At 45.6% G+C, this 20,608-nt stretch overlaps 1 protein-coding gene across 4 annotated transcripts in view; it reads left to right on the plus strand.

The window, feature by feature from the left end:
- The window catches only part of SACS (sacsin molecular chaperone), an 84,931-nt gene that overhangs the window by 42,280 nt on the left and 22,043 nt on the right, over positions 1-20,608 (plus strand). For all 4 annotated transcript variants that reach the window (XM_061434961.1, XM_061434964.1, XM_061434962.1 and 1 more), the window contains 6 exons: positions 5,029-5,116; positions 6,212-6,297; positions 6,961-7,072; positions 10,946-11,092; positions 13,061-14,543; positions 15,056-15,147. In XM_061434961.1, the coding sequence (XP_061290945.1) occupies positions 5,029-5,116; positions 6,212-6,297; positions 6,961-7,072; positions 10,946-11,092; positions 13,061-14,543; positions 15,056-15,147 (2,008 nt within the window). The remainder of the gene's footprint in view (positions 1-5,028; positions 5,117-6,211; positions 6,298-6,960; positions 7,073-10,945; positions 11,093-13,060; positions 14,544-15,055; positions 15,148-20,608) is intronic.

Below are 20,608 nucleotides of genomic sequence, written 5' to 3' on the forward strand. Positions count from 1 at the left end.
TGCACTGCTACACTCAGTGCCCCCAGCACTGCAGCAGGCCACCGCCGACCCATGCCTCCGCCAGAGACTCCTGGACACTCACGGGCAAGTCTGGATCAGTCTCTTGTGGGGTCACTGCTCCTTTCTCCTGGGTCCTGGTGCACATAAGATTCTGTTTGTGCCCACCAAGAGTTTGTTTCCCAGTCCTGTATAAGTTCTGATAGCTCTACGGTGGGGTTAATGGAGACCTCCTCCAAGAGGGCTTATGCCATAAGGTCTGCTGCACCTAGAGCCCTTGTCCCTGTGACAGTCCACTGCTGACCCATACCTCCACTACTGCTGCTGCTCCTGCTAAGTTGCTTCAGTCATGTCCGACTCTGTGCGACCCCATAGACGGCAGCCCACCAGGCTCCGCCTTCCCTGGGATTCTCCAGGCAAGAACACTGGAGTGGGTTGCTATTTCCTTCTCCAATGCATGAAAGTGAAAAGTGGAGGTTAAGTCACTCAGTCATGTCCAACTCTTCACAACCCCACGGACTGCAGCCTACCAGGCTCCTCTGTCCATGGGATTTTCCAGGCAAGAGTACTGGAGTGGGTTGCCATTGCTTTCTCTGACGTACCTCCACAGGAGATGCTCAAACACAGTTCTGTCTCAGTCCCTGTGGGTCTCTGGGTCCTGGTGTGCACAAGGTTTGTTTGAGTCCTCTGAGCATCTCTGGTGGGTATAGGGTTTGATTCTAAACACGATTTCTCCTCTCCTACCACCTTGCTGGGGCTTCTCCTTTGTTCTCGCACGTAGGGTATCTTCTCACAGTTGCTCAAGTGCTGCGCAGCTGCCGCTCCAGCGCCTACCATCTTGCTGGGGCTTCTCTGCCCTTCAGAAGCAGAAGATATTAACAAGAGGTGGCAAGAATACACAGAAGAACTATACAAAAAAGATCTTCATGACCCAGATGATCATGATGGTATAATCACCAACCTAGAGCCAGACATCCTGGAATGCGAAGTCAAGTGGGCCTTAGGAAGCATCACTATGAACAAAGCTAGTGGAGGTGATGGAATTCCAGTTGAGCTGTTTCAAATCCTAAAGGAATGATGCTGTGAACACGCTACACTCAATATGCCAGCAAATTTGGAAAACTCAGCAGTGGCCACAGGACTGGAAAAGGTTAGTTTTTATTCCTAGCCCAAAGAAAGGTAATGCAAAAAACTGCTCAAACTACTGCACAATTGCACTCATCTCACATGCTAGCAAAGTAATGCTCAAATTCCTCCAAACCAGGCTTTATCAGTACGTGAACTGTGAAACTTCCAGATGTTCAAACTGGATTTAGAAAAGGCAGAGGAACCAGAGATCAAATTGCCAACATCTGTTGGATCATCGAAAAACCAAGAGAGTTCCAGAAAGACATCTACTTCTGCTTTATTGACTATGCCAAAGCCTTTGACTGTGTGGACCACAACAAACTCTGGAAATTCTTAAAGAAGTTGGAATACCAGGCCATCTGACCTGCCTCTTGAGAAATCTGTATGCAGATCAAGAAGCAACAGTTAGAACTGGACATGGAGCAACAGACTGGTTTTAAATAGGGAAAGGAGTACATCAAAGCAGTGTATTGTCACCCTGCTTATTTAACTTATATGCAGAGTATATCATGAGAAATGCTGAGTTGGATGAAGCACAGGCTGGAATCAAGATTTCTGGGAGAAATATCAATAACCTCAGATATGCAGATGACACCGCCCTTATGGCAGAAAGTGAAGAAGAACTAAAGAGCCTCTTGATGAAAGTGAAAGAGGAGAGTGAAAAAGTTGGCTTAAAACAACATTCAGAAAACTAAGATCATGGCATCTGGTCCCATTACTTCATGGCAAATAGATGAGGAAACAGTAGAAACAGTGACAGACTTTATTTTTGGGGCTCCAAAATCACTGCAGATGGTGACTGCAGGCATGAAATTAAAAGACGCTTGCTCCTTGGAAGAAAAGTTATGACTAACCTAGACAGCATATTAAAAAGCAGAGACATTACTTTGCCAACAAAGGTCTGCTAGTCGAGGCTATGGTTTTTTCAATAGTCATGTATGGATGTGAGATTTGGACTATAAAGAAAGCTGAGCGCTGAAGAATTGATGCTTTTGGACTGTGGTGTTGGAGAAGACTCTTGAGAGTCCCTTGGACTGCAAGGAGCTCCAACCAGTCCATCCTAAAGGAGATCAGTTCTGAATATTCATTGGAAGGACTGATGCTAAAGCTGAAACTCCAATACTTTGGCCACCTGATGTGAAGAACTGACTCACTGGGAAAGACCCTGATGCTGGGAAAGATTGAAGGCAGGAGGAGAAGAGGACAACAGAGGATGAGGTGGTTGGATGGCATCACTGACTCAATGGACATGAGCTTGAGTGAACTCTGTGAGTTGGTGATGGGCAGGGAGGTCTGGCATGCTGTAGTCCATGAGGTCACAAAGAGTTGGACACAACTGAGTGACTGAACTGAACTGAACCGATCCAGTTCTAAGATCTCTGCTGTGTTAGTGGTCTAGGGCATGGTGGTCCACAGATAGCTGTGGATCTGGTCCTGAAGCTCAAGGGCTAGAGGGCAGGGCTGGGGCCATGAGTTTGGGAACCACTTGATCAGGGCCTTTCTCTTTCTGCATCTTGGTAAGCTCACTGGGGAAATGATTAATGTTTGCTGGGCAGTCAACTGTGTTCCACACACTGTTCTGTTGGTGACTTTGCCCATGTCATCTCGTTTACTACGCAGGACAGCCAGCCTCATGAGAGAGTTGTGATTGGTCCGTCCTGCAGAAGAGTAAAACTAAGAGTCAGAGAGATGAAGGATCCAATCAGGATTCAAACCCATGTGTGTCTGATTCCAAAGTCCACACCAGAAAGAACCTGTCAGGCTGTCAATTGGGAATAAATGAAAATTAAATGTAAAGTTCTTTAAAACAAAGAAGAACTTAAACTAGTAAAGGTGATCTTTGAACTCAAGTTTGGAGCTCTCCCAGAAAACAATCAGAGGGTGTAATTCTCTCCTGATGCAGAAGATGGGCTGTGACTTCTACTGAACTGGTGACCTTAGTGATGCCAACATGTGCTGTCAAGAAGGGTCTCTGTTATATAAGTGAACCTTTCACAGAGGTGAATTTCTTTTCCTCTTTATCCAGTGTTGCTCAGAACTTTTGAGATTTGAATTATTGATGAGAATTCTAAATATTTCATGGTGTGCAAGAAACTGGTTTTGGTTGGTTATGGACTTAGGAGTGGGCTCTTACAATGCTTGGTCCTCAGTCTTTCCAGGTCCCCTGCCATCCTCCTCCTCCTTGTCTCTCTCGCTTCTCCTGGTCTGGAAGAGGGGTCTATGCGTTGTTCCCTCCACCTCCTGTCCCGTGAAGAGAGGAAAACTGCTCACTAGAACTGTGTGTCTTCCTGACTCTTTCTCCTCCAGCCAAATCTGCTTGAACCTCAAACCGGGATGTGGGAAGTACTGTTACCTTTTATTTAGCTCATCAGAAATGTGCCTATCAACCCTTGAATCTTGAGAGACTCCTTGTGCTCTTGACAACTGAACAAAGGAAAAAGTATTGGGAGATCCAGATGCAGTTAATATTATACTATTTGCTTCACAATGATTGTTTCATGGAAAATGAAAATGAGCATCACTGAGGTTTTTAAAGAAGACTAGGGCTGACCTGACAGAGAAGGCAATGGCACCCCACTGCAGTACTCTTGCCTGGAAAATACCATGGATGGAGGAGCCTGGTAGGCTGCAGTCCATGGGGTCACGAAGAGTCAGACACGACTGAACGACTTCACTTTCACTTTTCACTTTCATGCATTGGAGAAGGAAATGGCAACCCACTCCAGTGTTCTTGCCTGGAGAATCCCAGCGACAGGGGAGCCTGGTGGGCTGCCGTCTATGGGGTCATACAGAGTCGGACACGACTGACTTGACGCAGCAGCAGCAGCAGCAGCAGCAGGGCTGACCTGAACAGAGACCCAAATGTTCACGTTATTTTGTAATCATTCTGTTCTAAAAACAAAATACAAAGACTGAAATCGGCAACTTTTAAGGTTTCATTGCCTCTGGAGATGGATATGACCAGCTTTGCTTGGTTGAGTGACTTAAGGTCTCAAGAGAGAGGCCCAAGCAGAACCCCCAGATCTTGGCAGGCTCAGGAGGGAACGCAGGTACACTGCTGGGTTCTCTCTGCTGCTTGAGTTCTCTTTGGGAGAATTACTGCCTGAGATAGGCCACTGATTACAATCTGCCAGAAGCATCCAGTGTCGGAGTCACACAGCCAGTCATGTCTGTTGTCACTAACAGGCTTCTACAGCGTGTGTTCTTCCTTTCAAGTCCTCCTTAAAACCTGGAGACATGGTCCTTGGTACAAACTTCTGCTTCCCTTCCTGGCATTCTTCTTTAAATGTACCTTAGCTAACTGAGTTGAACTACTAATCCTTGGCTTATGCATAGCTCTCTTTTAGTCATCAATTAATTATTAATAGAATGAACAGCCATGAACCCATCATCCAACTGAAGCACTGGAACAGTGTTAACAGTCTCTCTTGGCCTCGGTGCTTTTCTTCCATGGCTTGTGTCCCTGTCTCTTTATTTGTAATTATTTAAGGAAAAATCAGGTGGCTCTGTGGTAAAGAACCCACCTGCTAATGCAGGAGATGCAGGAGATGCTGGTTCAATCCCTGGGTGGGGAAGATCCCCTGGAGGAGGAAACAGCAAGCCACTCCAGTATTCTTGCCTAGAGAATCCCATGGACAGAGAAACCTGGGCCACAATCCACAGGGTCGCAAAGAGTCAGACATGATTGAGTGACTGACACGTGCACACAAGGAAGAGCCATTTAAATTTTTAAATACAATTTTTGACTAAATTTTGTTCTCTGAAATATTCACTTCTCCAGAGCAACTTATTTCCTGATTAGAACACTTAACAAACATTATTTAAGTGAAACAGAATGAGGTAAAGTTTTGAATTTATAGAAGTAGGAACTGTATTGCTTTTCATACATTTTCTTTTTTTCAGTTATCTGACTGGATCAAGATTGGAGATCTGACCTCCCAGAACTGTCATCTTTTTGTAAACCTTCAATCAAAAGGCTTAAAAGGGGGAGGTATACCACTGACTTTACTAGGAGTCAATTCCATTTTTAATTGCATAAAGATAATGTTTTAAAAATGAAATGAAAGTACATACCACTGGGATGTGATGAGGGCATGTCAGGGTCAGAGAAGCACACATGGGTGGAGTGAGCCTCCCTTGGGGTGAGCTGTCTGCGGGTTGGGTTCTGTGGGGCTTGGTGGCGGTGGGTCGTTGTACTAGAACGATGCAGATTAATTAAGACTGAGGTTTTGTCATCAGCACAGATTTTGTTTTTGCTTATAAACATGTATTTTTTTCTGTACATATAGGAAATTACTTTCCCTCCCCTGTTCTCCCTACACTTTGTTGTCCCCTGTTTGAAGGTGACCTGGTTGGCCTGTCCTGAAAGTCTCCAGTTTAGGAGAGACGGAGGGTATGGGAACCAGGCAGCCATTGGAATGCTGCCTGTGCCACATTTCAGAACAGTGAGAACGGTGGTTGATTTGAGAATATTAAGGCTGGCATGACAGGCACTTCCATCTCTGGCTTCTTAGATGCAAAGGCTTCTCTGGTGGTTCAGCAGTAAAGAATCTGCCTGCAATTCAGGAGACACAGGTTCAGTCCCTGGGTTGGGAAGATCCCCTGGAGAAGGAAATGGCAACCCACTCCACTATTCTTGCCTGGAGAATCCCGTGGACAGAGGAGCCTGGCAGGCTGCAGTCAATAGGGTTACAAAGAGTCAGACACGACTTAGCGACAAAAACCACCTCCAAAGCACCCATAAAATAGCGCCATTTATTTCATTTGCTTTGGAAAATAGCAGCTCCCCATGCTCTTTATTTTTGAGTTAATAATCTTATGTGACATTTAGGATTTTTTTTTAGTGTTTTTTAAAACCCAAATTTGTAATTTAATTAAGAAGTTTCAGATTTGATAAAATTGAGTCTACTCTACTTTGTACTGAACTGTGTAGTCAGGTAGGTTTTCATACCAGAGGGCTGCAGTGACGTGTGTGAAGTAAGAATTGCACAGCTTTACTGTCTCTAAGAACCAAATGGTATTCATTATTTGTAAAGGCTATTAATGATTTAATAACAATCATGTTGGAACGTGTTCTCTCTTTTAGGTCGATTTGGTCAAACGACGCCACCGCTTGTGGACTTCCTCAAGGACATCTTGAGACGGTACCCAGAAGGAGGGCAGATTCTGAAGGTAGGGCAGGGTGGCATGCATGTGCACCTCCATGCTGGTAACCATGAGATGAGAGAGATTATCAGGAAGTCCTGTTCGTGTTTGCATTTTAACGCTTTGTCTATATTTGAATGGCTGTATCTGTTTCCCTCTGCACCTGCCGTGCATGTGCTGAACAGGACGGCTTGAGATGCAGTTGGCATGAATGTGTGAGGGTTCAGAGGCAAAGGGGCCCCTGTGTGCTGGAGTCAAGCAGTGTTGCTCTACTAATGCTTTTTTGGGGCAATTTTTATATAATTACATATTGTAATTTTGTGAATTTATGTAAAACATTGTGCAGGAGCATTGCAAACCAACCAGCTGACCAAATAAAATAATACTAAACCCACAGTCAGGGGCCATGAACCCATGCCTGCCTGACTCCTGGATTTAGAAGTTTGCTTTTTGGGTGAGTGTATTTAAAAGGATAATTGTTTTAGTTCAGTATTTGTATTTACGATATATCCTTTTAGTTTGAATACACTCATTAAATAAACTAAACAAGCAAACCTACAAAGACCAGCTCGTGATCCAGATAGTGGGTTTCCTTTACTTATGTTTAAATGCTTTTTACATATTCGAGGTGAATACAAGGTGGGCAGATTACTGTTTTATTAACTATTACTCTTTCTGGTGTATTTCTAGGAATTAATTCAGAATGCAGAAGATGCTGGGGCCACAGAAGTTAAGTTCTTGTATGATGAGACTCAGTATGGAACACAGACTCTCTGGTCGAAAGACATGGCACAATATCAGGGTAAGAGTCAGTCGTTAGTCAGGGGCATGTTTTATTCTGTGCACTAACAGGTGAATTTCATGGTTTACAGTACAGCGTTCAGTGCATGGTCGCATTACCACCTCTCCTTCAATTCTCTGCGTATTTAACTCCACTTCTTCAGAGGTTTTCTCTGCTTTTCATGGGCAACTGTCTCTGCTAGTTGGTATTTTTACAGAACAGAAAAGAATAAAAATCTTAAAACTCAGAGTAACAAACAGTGTAAATACGTAAACCTCTTATTCTACTCAGTAAACTTGTGAGCCTTTTATATTGTTAGCAAGATAGAATGGCACGCTTTCCAAAGAGAACACTCCTTTGCATTTGGAAAGAAGTTAGAGGTGGTGGTTTTTTTTTTTTTTTAATCTCAGTTTTATTTATTTATTTTACTTAACAATATTGTATTGGTTTTGCCGTACATTGACATGAATCCACCATGGGTGTACATGTGTTCCCCATCCTGAACCCCCCTCCCTCCCTCTGCATCCCATCCCTCTGGGTCATCCCAGTGCACCAGCCCCAAGTACCCTGTATCATGCCTCGAACCTAGACTGGCAATTTGTTTCACATGAGAGGCTGTGGTTTTTTGTCTTACTTTCTGCTGTGAGAGGTGCCCTTGGAGTATTTTGAAGGGAGGTGGGAAGAAATACTAGAGAGGATAGAGTAAGGAGAATGAAAGGAAAGACAGTAGGAACCATAACTAACACATGGACTCCTGAAGCCCTGCGCTGTGAAGTGCCGTGTTGAAAAGGGTATTCATCACTTGCAGAGCAGCGTTAAAGTCTACAGAATGATTGTGAATGACTGTTTGTGGTGGAAAGTCATTGAGAAAAGGGAAGATCAAGTCAGACTTCCCTGGACATACTTTTTTAGAGAGGTGTAAATCATATATTCTTTAAAAGATGTTTTATGATTTAGGAGGATAATCAACATTACTGTTAAATATTTAAATACTAAATATTTAGCATTTATGATAGCTCATATGTTTATTCTTATGATGTGGAAGTTGCTTTTTTTTTTATTCTATAAAGAGATGAGATGTAACATGTCAAGAGGTTTTCATTCTAGTCTTGACTCCTGCCACCTTCGCTGATCTCAGGCAAGCTCAGTTTTACAGTGAGAGGATGAAACCAGTAGGTTTCCTGGCCCTGAGAGTCTGTGATATAAGCATTGTTGAAAGACACTTAGTGTAGATGTGACGGACTTCTGTCTAAGTCCCGATCCTGCTTGGGGCTGCCCGTGCTCCACGTCCATGGGCGCTGGTACCCAGTGTCAGCTCTGCCCCTCGAGTTCCTCCCTGGGCCTGAGTGGAGCTTGAGCCTGGTGGCATGTCAGCCTGCTCGTCCATGGACTGGCAAGGACACGGCCACCCCCAGTTACTCTGAGGGTCCCAGGAGCTCGCGTGTGTCACCATGCTCTCTGTCTGGCATCATTCTGCTGGTCGGAGTGTCCTGTAGAGCTGTAAATGGGAAGAGATCCTGGAGGTGTTTTGCTTCTCAGCTCTTTCATGTCTAGGAGTTTTTGCTATTTAGCTGAGTCAGTGATGTCACATTAGACAGATTTTTAAAACTTGGATGTCCAGAAGGAGCTGAACATGATTGTGATCTCTTTGAAAGTGAAAGTTGCTCAGTCATGTCTGACTCTTTGCGACCCCATGGACTATAGTGTTAGTCGCTCAGTTCATGTCTGACTCTTTTCGACCCCACGGACTACCACGCTCCTTGGTGCATGGGATTTTCCAGGCAAGTGTACTGGAGTGGGTTGCCATTTCCTTCTCCAGGGGATCTTCCTGACCGAGGGATCGAACCCAGGTCTCTTGCATTGTAGGCAGATGCTTTACCATCTGAGCCACCAGGGAAGCCCTGGTAATCTCTTTCAGTTCAGTTCAGTTCAGTTGCTCAGTCGTGTCCGACTCTTTGTGACCCCATCAGTCGCAGCACGCCAGGCCTCCCTGTCCATCACCAACTCCCGGAGTTCACTCAGACTCACGTCCATCAAGTCAGGGATGCCATCCAGCCATCTCATCCTCTGTCATCCCCTTCTCCTCCTGCCCCCAATCCCTCCCAGTATCCAGGTCTTTTCCAATGAGTCAACTCTTCGCATGAGGTGGCCAAAGTACTGGAGTTTCAGCTTTAGCATCATTCCTTCCAAAGAAATCCCAGGGCTGATCTCTTTCAGAATGGACTGGTTGGATTTCCTTGCAGTCCCAGGGACTCTCAAGAGTCTTCTCCAACACCACAGTTCAAAAGCATCAATTCTTCAGCCCTCAGCTTTCTTCACAGTCCAACTCTCACAAGCATCTGAATGCAGAGTTCCAAAGAATAGCAAGAAGAGATAAGAAAGCCTTCCTCAGTGATCAATGCAAAGAAATAGAGGAAAACAACAGAATGGGAAAGACTAGAGATCTCTTCAAGAAAATTAGAGATACCAAAGGAACATCTCATGCAAAGATGGGCTCAATAAAGGACAGAAATGGTATGAACCTAACAGAAGCAGAAGATATTAAGAAGAGGTGGCAAGAATACACAGAAAAACTGTATAAAAAAGATCTTCTCGACCAAGATAATCACGAAGGTGTTTTCACTCACCTAGACCCAGACATCCTGGCATGTGAAGTCAAGTAGGCCTTAGAAAGCATGACTACGAACAAAGCTAGTGGAGGTGATGGCATTCCAGTTGAGCTATTTCAAATCCTGAAAGATGATGCTGTGAAAGTGCTGCACTCAATATGCCAGCAAATTTGGAAAACTCAGCAGTGACCACAGGACTGGAAAAGGTCAGTTTTCATTCCAATCCCAAAGAAAGGCAATGCCAACAAGTGCTCAAACTACCGCACAATTGCACTCATCTCACACGCTAGTAAAGTAATGCTCAAAATTCTCCAAGCCAGGCTTCAGCAATACGTGAACCGTGAACTTCCAGATGTTCAAGCTGGTGATCTATTTAACTAATGTCTATTGAGGGCGCTCTGTGCTCATGGTGTGTGAGTGGTTTTTCTCACATTCAGACAAGAGTGGTGTCTTGGCTGGTGTCATCTTCTTGGATTACCGTTTTTTCCCCTTTACGGACGCTTAGTGTTGTAGATGAGAACTCTTGGGTTCAACTTGTTTTTGTTTCTTTTATATAATGAGAAGACAGAAGACTCAGAATGTGTCTGATGAGAGAGATCCAATGCAGAAAAATAAGAGATTTCCTCAGTTTCTCACTTTACTAAGGACTTCAAGGGTGTAGTTAATTAGGAGCTACAAGTGAAGGAAGGGCAGGGGCTCCCAGAAGCCAGGGGCTCCCAGAGCCCACCCACACACCCTTCCTGCTATGTGGGACACACCATGATCTCCACGTGGTCAACCTTCCTGTAGTAACCTCTTAGGCTTGGGTTTTTCATGTCTCTACTTTGACTATTTTACAGATATTTTACAGTCATGTCATTTTTGTAACATAGATTATAACCAGCATCCCCATATCTGTGCTTGAATTCATAGGCACGTGAAAAGCATTATTTTAACATGGTTTCTTTAGTCTTCTCAGTACATTTATAGGTAATTCCATTTACAAAAATATATAAGTAAATATGTTAGGGTCAAGTTTTACAAAGTAGTACACTGTGATTAATTTTCTTGTTTGCGCTGTGTTTTCAGTATCTAAGCACTATAATTTTTCCTCTTTGGATTTTGGGTCAACAATACTGTTTTTATTGTGAGAGCAACCAAACGGTGATACTGGATCAGTCACTGTTTTCAGTTCTTTCTGTCTTTTCATCAAATAAGCATTATTACATAGAGGAAGTTTGTATAGGAGAAGTGAGTGTCCAAGCTCCCTTCTTTCTCAGCCCCTTCCTGTGCATCTTGACCCCAGGGCCTGCTCTCTATGTGTACAACAATGCGGTGTTCACCCCGGAGGACTGGCACGGCATTCAGGAAATAGCGCGGAGCAGGAAGAAGGACGACCCTTTGAAGGTTGGAAGATTTGGAATTGGCTTCAATTCTGTCTATCATATCACAGGTGTGGTATTTGCTTTTCAGTCTTGAGATTCAAAGTTATTTTAGCCTCTGCTTTGTATATTATTGGGTAAACTTCAGAGACAATATTGAATGCCAATGAAATTTCAGTGTGTCTTGTGTTTTCTCTAGTTATCTTGGTAACCATATCAAATCTTCATCGTGTGATGCAAAAGTTAATGTCATCATTTCTGGTGGAATCAATGTAGTATAGTCAGTTACTTTATGTGAAGTTTGAGACTTTACATCAGCAGCTGAAAGCCTACTACATCAGCAGTTGAAAGCCTATACAAAATTGTTACTCTAAAAACTTTTGCACTGCAAATTTTTGAGTCAGGCAAACTGGTTTTCACAGATTTTCTTATACATATTTTTAAATAACAGGAAGAAGGAAATATAATATCCAATGGTACGTAACTGACACAGAAGAGAACTTTAAAATGATCTGATTTCTCACTTTCCCTATAGAAATTTTGCTCTTCTTAAACTTGAGTATTTTGATGATTACTTTGAAGTCATGTTTGGAATCTAGAAAGAATATGAGGTTTCTGATTCAGTTACACTAGGAAATACTTATAATTTTTAGGGCTGTTCTTCTGGAACCAGAGTTCTTAGTATTTACTGTGGTTTTGAGATAAAACTTTTTAATGAAATAAGCACCAGTTATGGCTTAATTTGGAACTGTTTTTGCATTTTGAACTTGCAGGAGAAGAAGGGGCTGCGCTGGCAAAGTTCTAGCTGTTGTTAGAATAACATTAATTGATCACCCAAACTGGGGTAGTCCTGAGGGTTAAGAAGTGATATTATTCTTGGCCACTGGCCCGAATTGGGACTGCCCTGAGCAAGTGGGACGCAGAAGCATCCTCACCATGGCCCATTTTTAGCAAATCTATTTTTAAAATTGCATTTACAGTGTTATAATGTATAGTATTGTGTTAAGTATATTATGTATTATATAATAAAACTGATGAAGTCATTATGTTATATAACAATTATGTGAATATTAATAGTCATGTGTTCAACTATTTGTGAGTTATTCCTCACATCTGTGACATGCAGTGGTTTTTAAATTTTATGGGGACACACTTGTGCATTGCATAAGTGTAGAGCCTGTTGTCAGGGATGTATTGTCCAGAGAGTCCCCTGGCGGCAGGTATCTGCTCTCACTGTGGGTTTGTTCCCTGTCTGAGAACCAGCACACTTATGTGGGATGGGTTCCCTGGGTGCTGACCTCTAATCCAAGGACTTTCCAAGGTCATGAGTTCTGCTCTCCAGCCACCAGTCTTCTCCCTGACATAGTTTCAGTAATGGGAGTGCAGAAGGGACTGTGGACAATGAGGGGCTGTGGACCAGCCTTGTTGACTGGACGTGGTGGTGGGCTGGTGGACGTAACATTGCCTACTAAAAATACCCCAGAGCTCAGGATTTGGTGCTTGTGATGCCTAAGCCCGTAGTCGGTGACCCTGCGTGTCATGGGTGGACCCCATAGAGGTCTTGTGTGAAGGTTAGGTCCTCAAGTTACTGTCCATTTCAGACTCGCTCTGGGACGCATGCTTGAGATCACTTGTTCTTTCTTATTCTCTCAGAAAATCTGTGGTTGAAATTTTATTTTGCACACAGGCTACAATTCTGTTCTGTTTAGTTGGGTTCACAAGGCTCTAGGGAGAGTGTAAATATCCAAATATTCCTTATGTATTTTAATTAATTTAGTAAATGCTTGAAGATACATCTTAGGTTTTCACAATAATCACTTAAACCCTCTCAATACCTGGTGCTTTTTGAATCTAAAGAGAAATCATTTTTTGCATTCAAAGAATTGTGTTTCCAAAGCAAGACTTAGTTCATTTTTAGATAACTCTATTTAGAATCCTTCTGTGGCTCATGCTTCTCCCTGTGTAACTGTGTAGTGTAATTGTGATTATCAGTGTCGGTATAGGTCAGAGTTGATGGTGACTTGAATTTTCCTTTGCAGATGTTCCTTGCATCTTTAGTGGTGACCAGATTGGCATGTTAGATCCTCATCAGACACTTTTCGGTCCACATGAATCAGGCCAGTGTTGGAATCTCAGAGATGACAGCAAAGAAATTAGCGAGCTTTCAGACCAGTTTGCGCCGTTTATTGGCCTTTTTGGAAGCACCAAGGAGACATTTGTGAAGGGCAGCTTCCCTGGGACGTTCTTCCGTTTCCCGCTTCGGCGGCAGCCCTCCCAGCTCAGCGGGACCCTCTACAACAAGCAAAAGGTACTGGAGCTGTTTGAGTCCTTCCAGGCGGACTCGGACACGGTGCTGCTCTTCCTGAAGAATGTGCAGGACGTGTCTCTGCACGTCCGCGAGGCCGACGGCTCAGAGAAGCTGGTCTTCAGAGTGACGGCTCGCGAGCCGGCAGCGCCAGCGCCAGAGCGGCCAGGGGCGGTGGAGGCGCTGGGGGCCGCCCTCAGTGATTACTGTGAGCGGGTGCCCAGCGGCGGCGTCACGTGCGTCACGTACCCCGTGAGCATCGTCCTGGAGGACGGGGACGCCCAGGGCGCCCGGGAAACATCTTGGCTGGTGTGCAACAGCGTGGGAGGCCGGGGCCTTAGCGCGCAGCTGGACGCGCTGGCAGACGAGCTGCGCTTCGTCCCTGTCATCGGCATCGCCACGCCCCTGCCGGGTCTGGCTGAGGAGCACGGGGCGGCTGGATTCTCAGGGAAAGCCTTCTGCTTCCTCCCCTTACCGCCGGGCGAGGAGAGCCGGACTGGGCTCCCGGTCCACGTCAGTGGCTTCTTCGGCCTGACGGACAACCGCAGGAGCATCAAGTGGCGGGAGCTGGACCAGTGGAGGGACCCGGCCGCTGTGTGGAACGAGCTGCTCGTGCTGAGTGTGGTGCCCAGGGCCTACGCCGCCCTCATCCTCGACGCCGTCGCCCGCCTGCGGGCCGGCTGCAGCCCTGGGCTGCCGCTCTCGGTGGCCGGGGTCTACGGGCTGTGGCCCGACGCTGCTCAGGTCAAGCTGCCCTGGCGGCCGGCGCTGGAGCCGCTGTTCCAGGAGCTCTTCCAGCACGAGGTGCTGCCCTCCCTGGGCGGCCACTGGGTCCCCCTGGAGCAGGCATGCTTCTCAGACCTGGACGAGGGCCTGGACTACGCCCCGGCCGTGCTCCGCTTCCTGCAGCGCTCGGGGAAGGAGGTGGTCCGGGTCCCGGCCCACCTGGCTGCCGCTGCGGAGCTCATGGCCTCCAGCGCCGGGCCGCTGACGCAGGTGACGCCTGCGTGGACCCGGCAGGTGCTGCGGAAGGTGGGCCTGGGCGGCGCGAGTGCGCCGGAGAGGCTGCATCTGCTGGAGTTCGTGCTCTCCGACCAGGCCTACAGCGAGCTGCTGGGGCTGGAGCTGCTGCCGCTGCAGAGCGGGGCCTTCGTCCCCTTCTCCTCGTCCGCCTGCGACCAGGACGTGATCTACATTGCCTCAGATGAGCACCCCAGGTAGGCGGGGCACACGTCGGTGTGCGTGCGGCCTTAAGGGGCTCTGCAGAGCTGCTCCGTTAGAAAGAACACACCATTACGTTCTAAGGTAGAAGGGCCTCCAGATGTTTACGCGTTAAAAAGCGGTCCAAGCCGTTGTTGTTCCTGGAAATTCTAATAACAGAACGTAGAAAAGAATGGCTACAAAGAGCTAGTAATAACTAAAGTTAGTCAAAAGGAAATTATTTTGATGAAATTAAATTCACGAAAATACTCGGTAATTATAGCTCAGGATGCCTGTTGACATTTCAGGGAATACAGTGCATGTTTCTCTAAGGTATTCTGGGCTGTCCCTGGGTTTGCATGCTGCCTCAGGGTTTAAAGCAACACCTGGATAGGACTGGATTACAAGGATTGCGTGTGATTGAGGTGTGCCTTATAATTTAGGTAAAATAATGAGCACATATAACTGGCTTGAAATTATATCATTGAACTTATCTACTTAAAATTGCTGCATTTCTGTCACTTTTTAGGTCCCTTTTCCCAGGTCTTGAAGGAAGATTTCTTTTGGATAACTTGAAGCCTCACCTTCTAGCTGCTTTAAAGGAAGCTGCCCAAACCCGAGGTATTATAGCTATTTTAGCTTTTTAAAAATAAGTGTAATTATAAAAATGTGAACAATTTATGTGTTTCCTGTTAAGTTGAATGAGTATGGAATTGCCTATTGGTCAGCAGCCCCATGTGGTTCAACCTCATGTACTCGTGGTTTGAGATGTGTCAGTCGTGGATGCTGACGTCTGTCCGAATGCAAAGGTGGTCCTGTGTTTAGAAACCTGTGTTTAGGGTTCGGGTATGGCAGTGGTCCTCACCCCTGCACAGTGCCTCACGGGCCTGCATGCTTCCCCATTTCTTTCCCCTTTTTTGCCCCCGGCCTCCTCCCTGGTGGGCCTCGTGGCGGTGAGAGCGCTGCTGTGGGTTAGGTGGACACTCAAGGGGAGACGGGGTCCGCCTGCTCTGCCCCTACATCACCTGCCTCCAGGGTTCCACATGGTTGTGTTGGGGCGGCTTTGGGGACCTACACGTTGAGAAGAGACCTGTGCATCAGGGTTGGGAGGACTCCTGGGGGCCGAGGCAGGAAAGGGTGTCCTCTATCGGGAGTACTTTTTAGGAAAAGACAGAATAATTGGGGGAAAAATCACCATGGTTCTGTTTAACCTTATCTTTCAACTTCTGTGAGCACCTTTGTAAGACTGTTGCCTGAATTTTTTTTGTTTGTTTGTTTATATTCTTTCAGCCACTCTTTTTTTTTTTTTTGTATTGAAGGATATTGAACTTTTTTAAAGTTAGATACCGGCCTGAAAAATTCTGGGTTTGTTCTAGGTAAGGTTGTAAAGCGTGCTCTTTGTGACCTGTCTTTTGTACTGTGTGCTGGTTTGTTTTCAAAGGTAATGGCTAAAGGAAAACTTGCTAATGGTCATGCACCTTCATTCCTGTAAATGGAAGGAAAAGGAGTTGGGGTTTGGGGTGCTGATTCAGGATGGAGCGCAGGGAGGCTGTGGGCAATGCGGTGTGAGCCGGAGGGCGTCCGGACGCTGCTGTTGCCTGTGTCAGGAGCTTTAGAGGAGCCTTGTGAGGAGTCTTAATGTGGATTCTTTCCTATGACTCTGCCGTTCTCTGCTCCAAAGTTTTCCAAGTTCTTACTTCCCAAGTTCTCTATTATCTTCTTATGTAAAACATTATAGTGCAATACGATGTACACACAGAAAAGTATACTTATCTTATACATCAGATCAGATCAGATCAGTCACTCAGTCGTGACTGACTCTTTGCGACCCCATGAATCGCAGCACGCCAGGCCTCCCTGTCCATCACCAACTCCTGGAGTTCACTCAGACTCACGTCCATCGAGTCAGTGATGCCATCCAGCCATCTCATCCTCTGTCGTCCCCTTTTCCACTTGCCCCCAATCCCTCCCAGCATCAGAGTCTTTTCCAATGAGTCAACTCTTCGCATGAGGTAGCCAAAGTACTGGAGTTTCAGCTTTAGCATCATTCCTTCCAAAGAAATCCCAGGGCTGATCTCTTTCAGAATGGACTGGTTGGATCTCCTTGCAGTCCAAGGGACTCTCAAGAGTCTTCTCCAACACCACAGTTCAAAAGCATCAATTCTTCGGCCCTCAGCTTTCTTCACAGTCCAACTCTCACATCCATAAATGACCACAGTAAAAACCATAGCCTTGACTAGACGAAACTTTGTTGGCAAAGTAATGTCTCTGCTTTTGATTATGGTATCTAGGTTGGTCATAACTTTCCTTCCAAGGAGTAAGCGTCTTTTAATTTCGTGGCTGCAGTCACCATCTGCAGTGATTTTGGAGCCCAGAAAAATAAAGTCTGACACTGTTTCCACTGTTTCCCCATCTATTTCCCCTGAAGTGATGGGACTGGATGCCATGATCTTCGTTTTCTGAATGTTGAGCTTTAAGCCAACTTTTTCACTCTCCTCTTTCACTTTCATCAAGAGGCTTTTTAGTTCCTCTTCACTGTCTGCCATAAGGGTGGTATCATCTGCATATCTGAGGTTATTGATATTTCTCCCGGCAATCTTGATTCCAGCTTGTGTTTCTTCCAGTCCAGCGTTTCTCATGATGTACTCTGTATATAAGTTAAATAAACAGGGTGGCAATATACAGCCTTGACGTATAGGTCTAGTGGAATTTTATAAGCTGAACACACCCAGATCAGAACCAGAAGACTGGCTGCCTCTCTGAGATAGTCCCGGCCACCCAAGGGCAACTGTGACCCTGACTCTCGACAGCACAGATGGACTCAGGGCTTCCTGTGCTTCCTGTGGGGGGAATCCATGTGCACACAGTCTGCTGCGGTCACTGGCCCTGAATTTGGGATCCAGCTTGGTGTCTGCAGTTGCAGACCGTTCTTTCTCACAGCAGTGCTATTTCATTGTTTCACTTTGTTTTGAAGAGAGAATTTTTGTTCATGTGCATTAGTTTCTGAGGTAGGTAGGGAGTTGAAAATCAGTTGAAAATTATTCAGAATCAAATCAGACTCAAAGGGTAGAAGACCAGCAGGATAATGTTGGTCTTACTTCGAATTTTCAAGTACTCTGTGGCACAGGGCGTGGCCACAACCTCTTCTCTAGCCTTGCATGAATGGGGACCTATCGTAATATTTTTGGGATGAGTTACATTTATCTACTGTTAACTCAGTAATTTGACGTCTTTGTAAAGCTGAGTCTTCCCACTCTGTGTGTGTTCTCGTTTTCTCATCTACTATGAGTTCTGATTTGTTATTTTGGAATCATCTGCAGACTCTGTGTTTTATCTCTGGTTCCTGGTTTTACACTAGAAGGGACGTCTTTGCTGTTATTGTCACCCGTGATGTGCAGCTAGTTATCTCAGGAGTTGTCTTCACTGTCACTTATCTGGATTTAAGTATTAGTATTAGCCTGCCACCCTTGTGATTATTTAATCATCCTGGTCTCTAGCCTTTCTGGTTTCTTTATCTGGCCACTTGGTGAAGGGACTGCCTCCTGGGCATCCTCCCTGTTGTTTTGTACCATTAGTTCTAGACAGAAATGTATTTTTGATGTCACTTTATCCCCAAGAACAGATTTACTGCTTGGGGAGCATTATGGTGTAGGGCCAGTGGGGACTCAGTAATGACCCCTTTGCTTTCCTTTCCTGGGACCCCAGTTGGTGAAGGAAGACCCAGAGAGGAACCAGTTGGTAGACCTTACTGGTCAGCCCTACGTCACTGCGGTGACCCTGGTCTTGGGGGTGTGGCTTAGGGCATGCTGTGGGCCTGTACTGTGACCTCTAGGGTGAGATGGACGAGCTTACCAGGCTGGTCACAGGCAGCATTGGGGACCTCGACTTCCTTCCTGGCCCGCCCTGCACTGCGGAGCTGCGGGAGCTACCCTGGGCGTCCCCCTGGGCAGGGGCAGGCGTTTCTTCCTACACTGAGCAGTCAATGAGCCAGTCTTCTTTCTGGTGTGTGGGGCAGGAGTATGAGAAGAGAGGCCAAGAGGGCTGCATCTCTGGGGCTCCCTTCCTATGGTGGGAACGTCACAGACGTGAAACGTCAGTGGATCTTTTCGGCTGCAAAAACCGATTATGTGATCCTTTTGCTGACACAAAGCACCATGGGCTTCTCTTTCCTAAATGTAAGTAAAATCTGATTGGCCACATTTGGAAGTACAGCTGCACACAGTTGCATGGGAAGTGTTTTCTTTGGCAGTGGGAGTAGCCCCAACAAAATACCTCATCATGTGGAAGTTTTATCTTCCACTTGTTTCACTCTAAAATCCTCAGCTAAGTACTGTGGTACTGACTGTACTCTCACTATTTAACTCTGTTGCCTCTCATTTGCAGTTGTACACTTCAGTTCAGTCAGCCAGTTAAGTAGCTCAGTTGTGTCTGATTCTTTGTGACTTCATGGACTGTAGCACGCCAGGCTTCCCTGTCCACCACCTACTCCAAGAGCCTACTCAAACTCATGTTCACTGAGTCGGTGATGCTATCCAGCCATCTCATCCTCTGTCATCCCCTTCTCCTCCTGCCTTCAATCTTTCCCAGCATCAGGGTCTTTTCAAATGAGTCAGTTCTTCGCATCAGGTCGCCAAAGTATTGAAGTTTCAGCTTCAGCATGAGTCCTTCCAATGAATATTCAGGACTGATTTCCTTTAGGATGGACTGGTTGGATCTCCTTGCTGTCCAAGGGACTCTCAAGAGTCTTCTCCAACACCACAGTTCAAAAGCATCAGTTCTTTGGTGCTCAGCTTTCTTTATAGTCCAACATCTATACATGACTACTGGAAAAACCACAGCTTTAACTAGACAGACCTTTGTTGGCAAAGTAATGTCTCTCCTTTTTAATATGCTGTCAACTTTAGTCATAACTTTTCCTCGAAGGAGAAAGCATCTTTTAATTTCATGGCTGCAATCACCATCTGCAGTGATTTTGGAACCCAAAAAATAAAGTCTCTCACTGTTTCCATTGTTTCCCCATCTATTTGCCATGAAGTGATGGGACCAGATGCCATGATCTTAGTTTTCTGAATGTTGAGTTTTAAGCCAACTTATTCACTCTCCTCTTTCACTTTCATCAAGAAGCTCTTTAGTTCTTCTTCATTTTCTGCCTTAAGGGTGATGTCATCTGTATATCTGAGGTTATTGATGTTCATCCCAGCAATCTTGATTCCAGCTTGTGCTTCATCCAGCCTGGCATTTCTCATGATGTACTTTGCATATAAGTTAAATAAGCAGGGTGACAATATATAGCCTTGATGTACTCCTTTCCCTATTTGGAACCAGTCTGTTGTTCCATGTCCAGTGCTAACTGTTGCTTCCTGACCTGGTTACAGATTTCTCAGGAGGCAGGTCAGGTGGTCTGGTATTCCCATCTCTTTAAGAATTTTCCACAGTTTGTTGTCATCCACAGAGTCTTCTCCATTTGGGGGAAACAAAGCCAACCTTGACTTTGGTTTTCTTTCTGTGTAGTCCAGCATCCGGGGGAGTGGCATGTGCTTGTCGTCTACACTTGCTCACCATCTGCTGTCTCTGCAGACGCACTTTTCATTCAGTGCAATAAAATTGCCTGACTGAGATCACCAGTTAATGACTTTTTAAAAATTATTAAATCCAGTGAAATTGTTTTGTTCTTCTTACCTGGTCCCCCTGAGGCTTTGCTCCTACTGGTCACTCATCTTTAATTCCCCGGTTCTCTCGTTGTCCTGATACTTCTTTGGCTGCTTTTAAGAATTATTTGTGAATTTCTGTTCCTTAGTTGACCCCTTAATGGGGGTCAGTTCAGAAACTCCTTCTGGTCTTTGGGCCTCCTTGTTCACCCAGGTCCCTTGATCACACACGTGTAGTAGTCTGTATGTCTTCTGTTGGTCCCCAGTTTCAGGACTCGCAGTGCAGTGCAGGGTGGTGGGTATGGGCCCAGGCTCTGTCAATGCACAGATCTGGGCTCAGACTTGATTCCTCCATTGTGTGACCTTCAACAAATTACCTGATCTCTGTGAACCTCTTTCCTCATCAGTGACATCCTTCCAGAAAAGTGTATCTG

The sequence above is a fragment of the Bos javanicus genome, chromosome 12 (assembly GCF_032452875.1).
Source record: "Bos javanicus breed banteng chromosome 12, ARS-OSU_banteng_1.0, whole genome shotgun sequence".
NCBI classification, from domain to species: domain Eukaryota; kingdom Metazoa; phylum Chordata; class Mammalia; order Artiodactyla; family Bovidae; genus Bos; species Bos javanicus.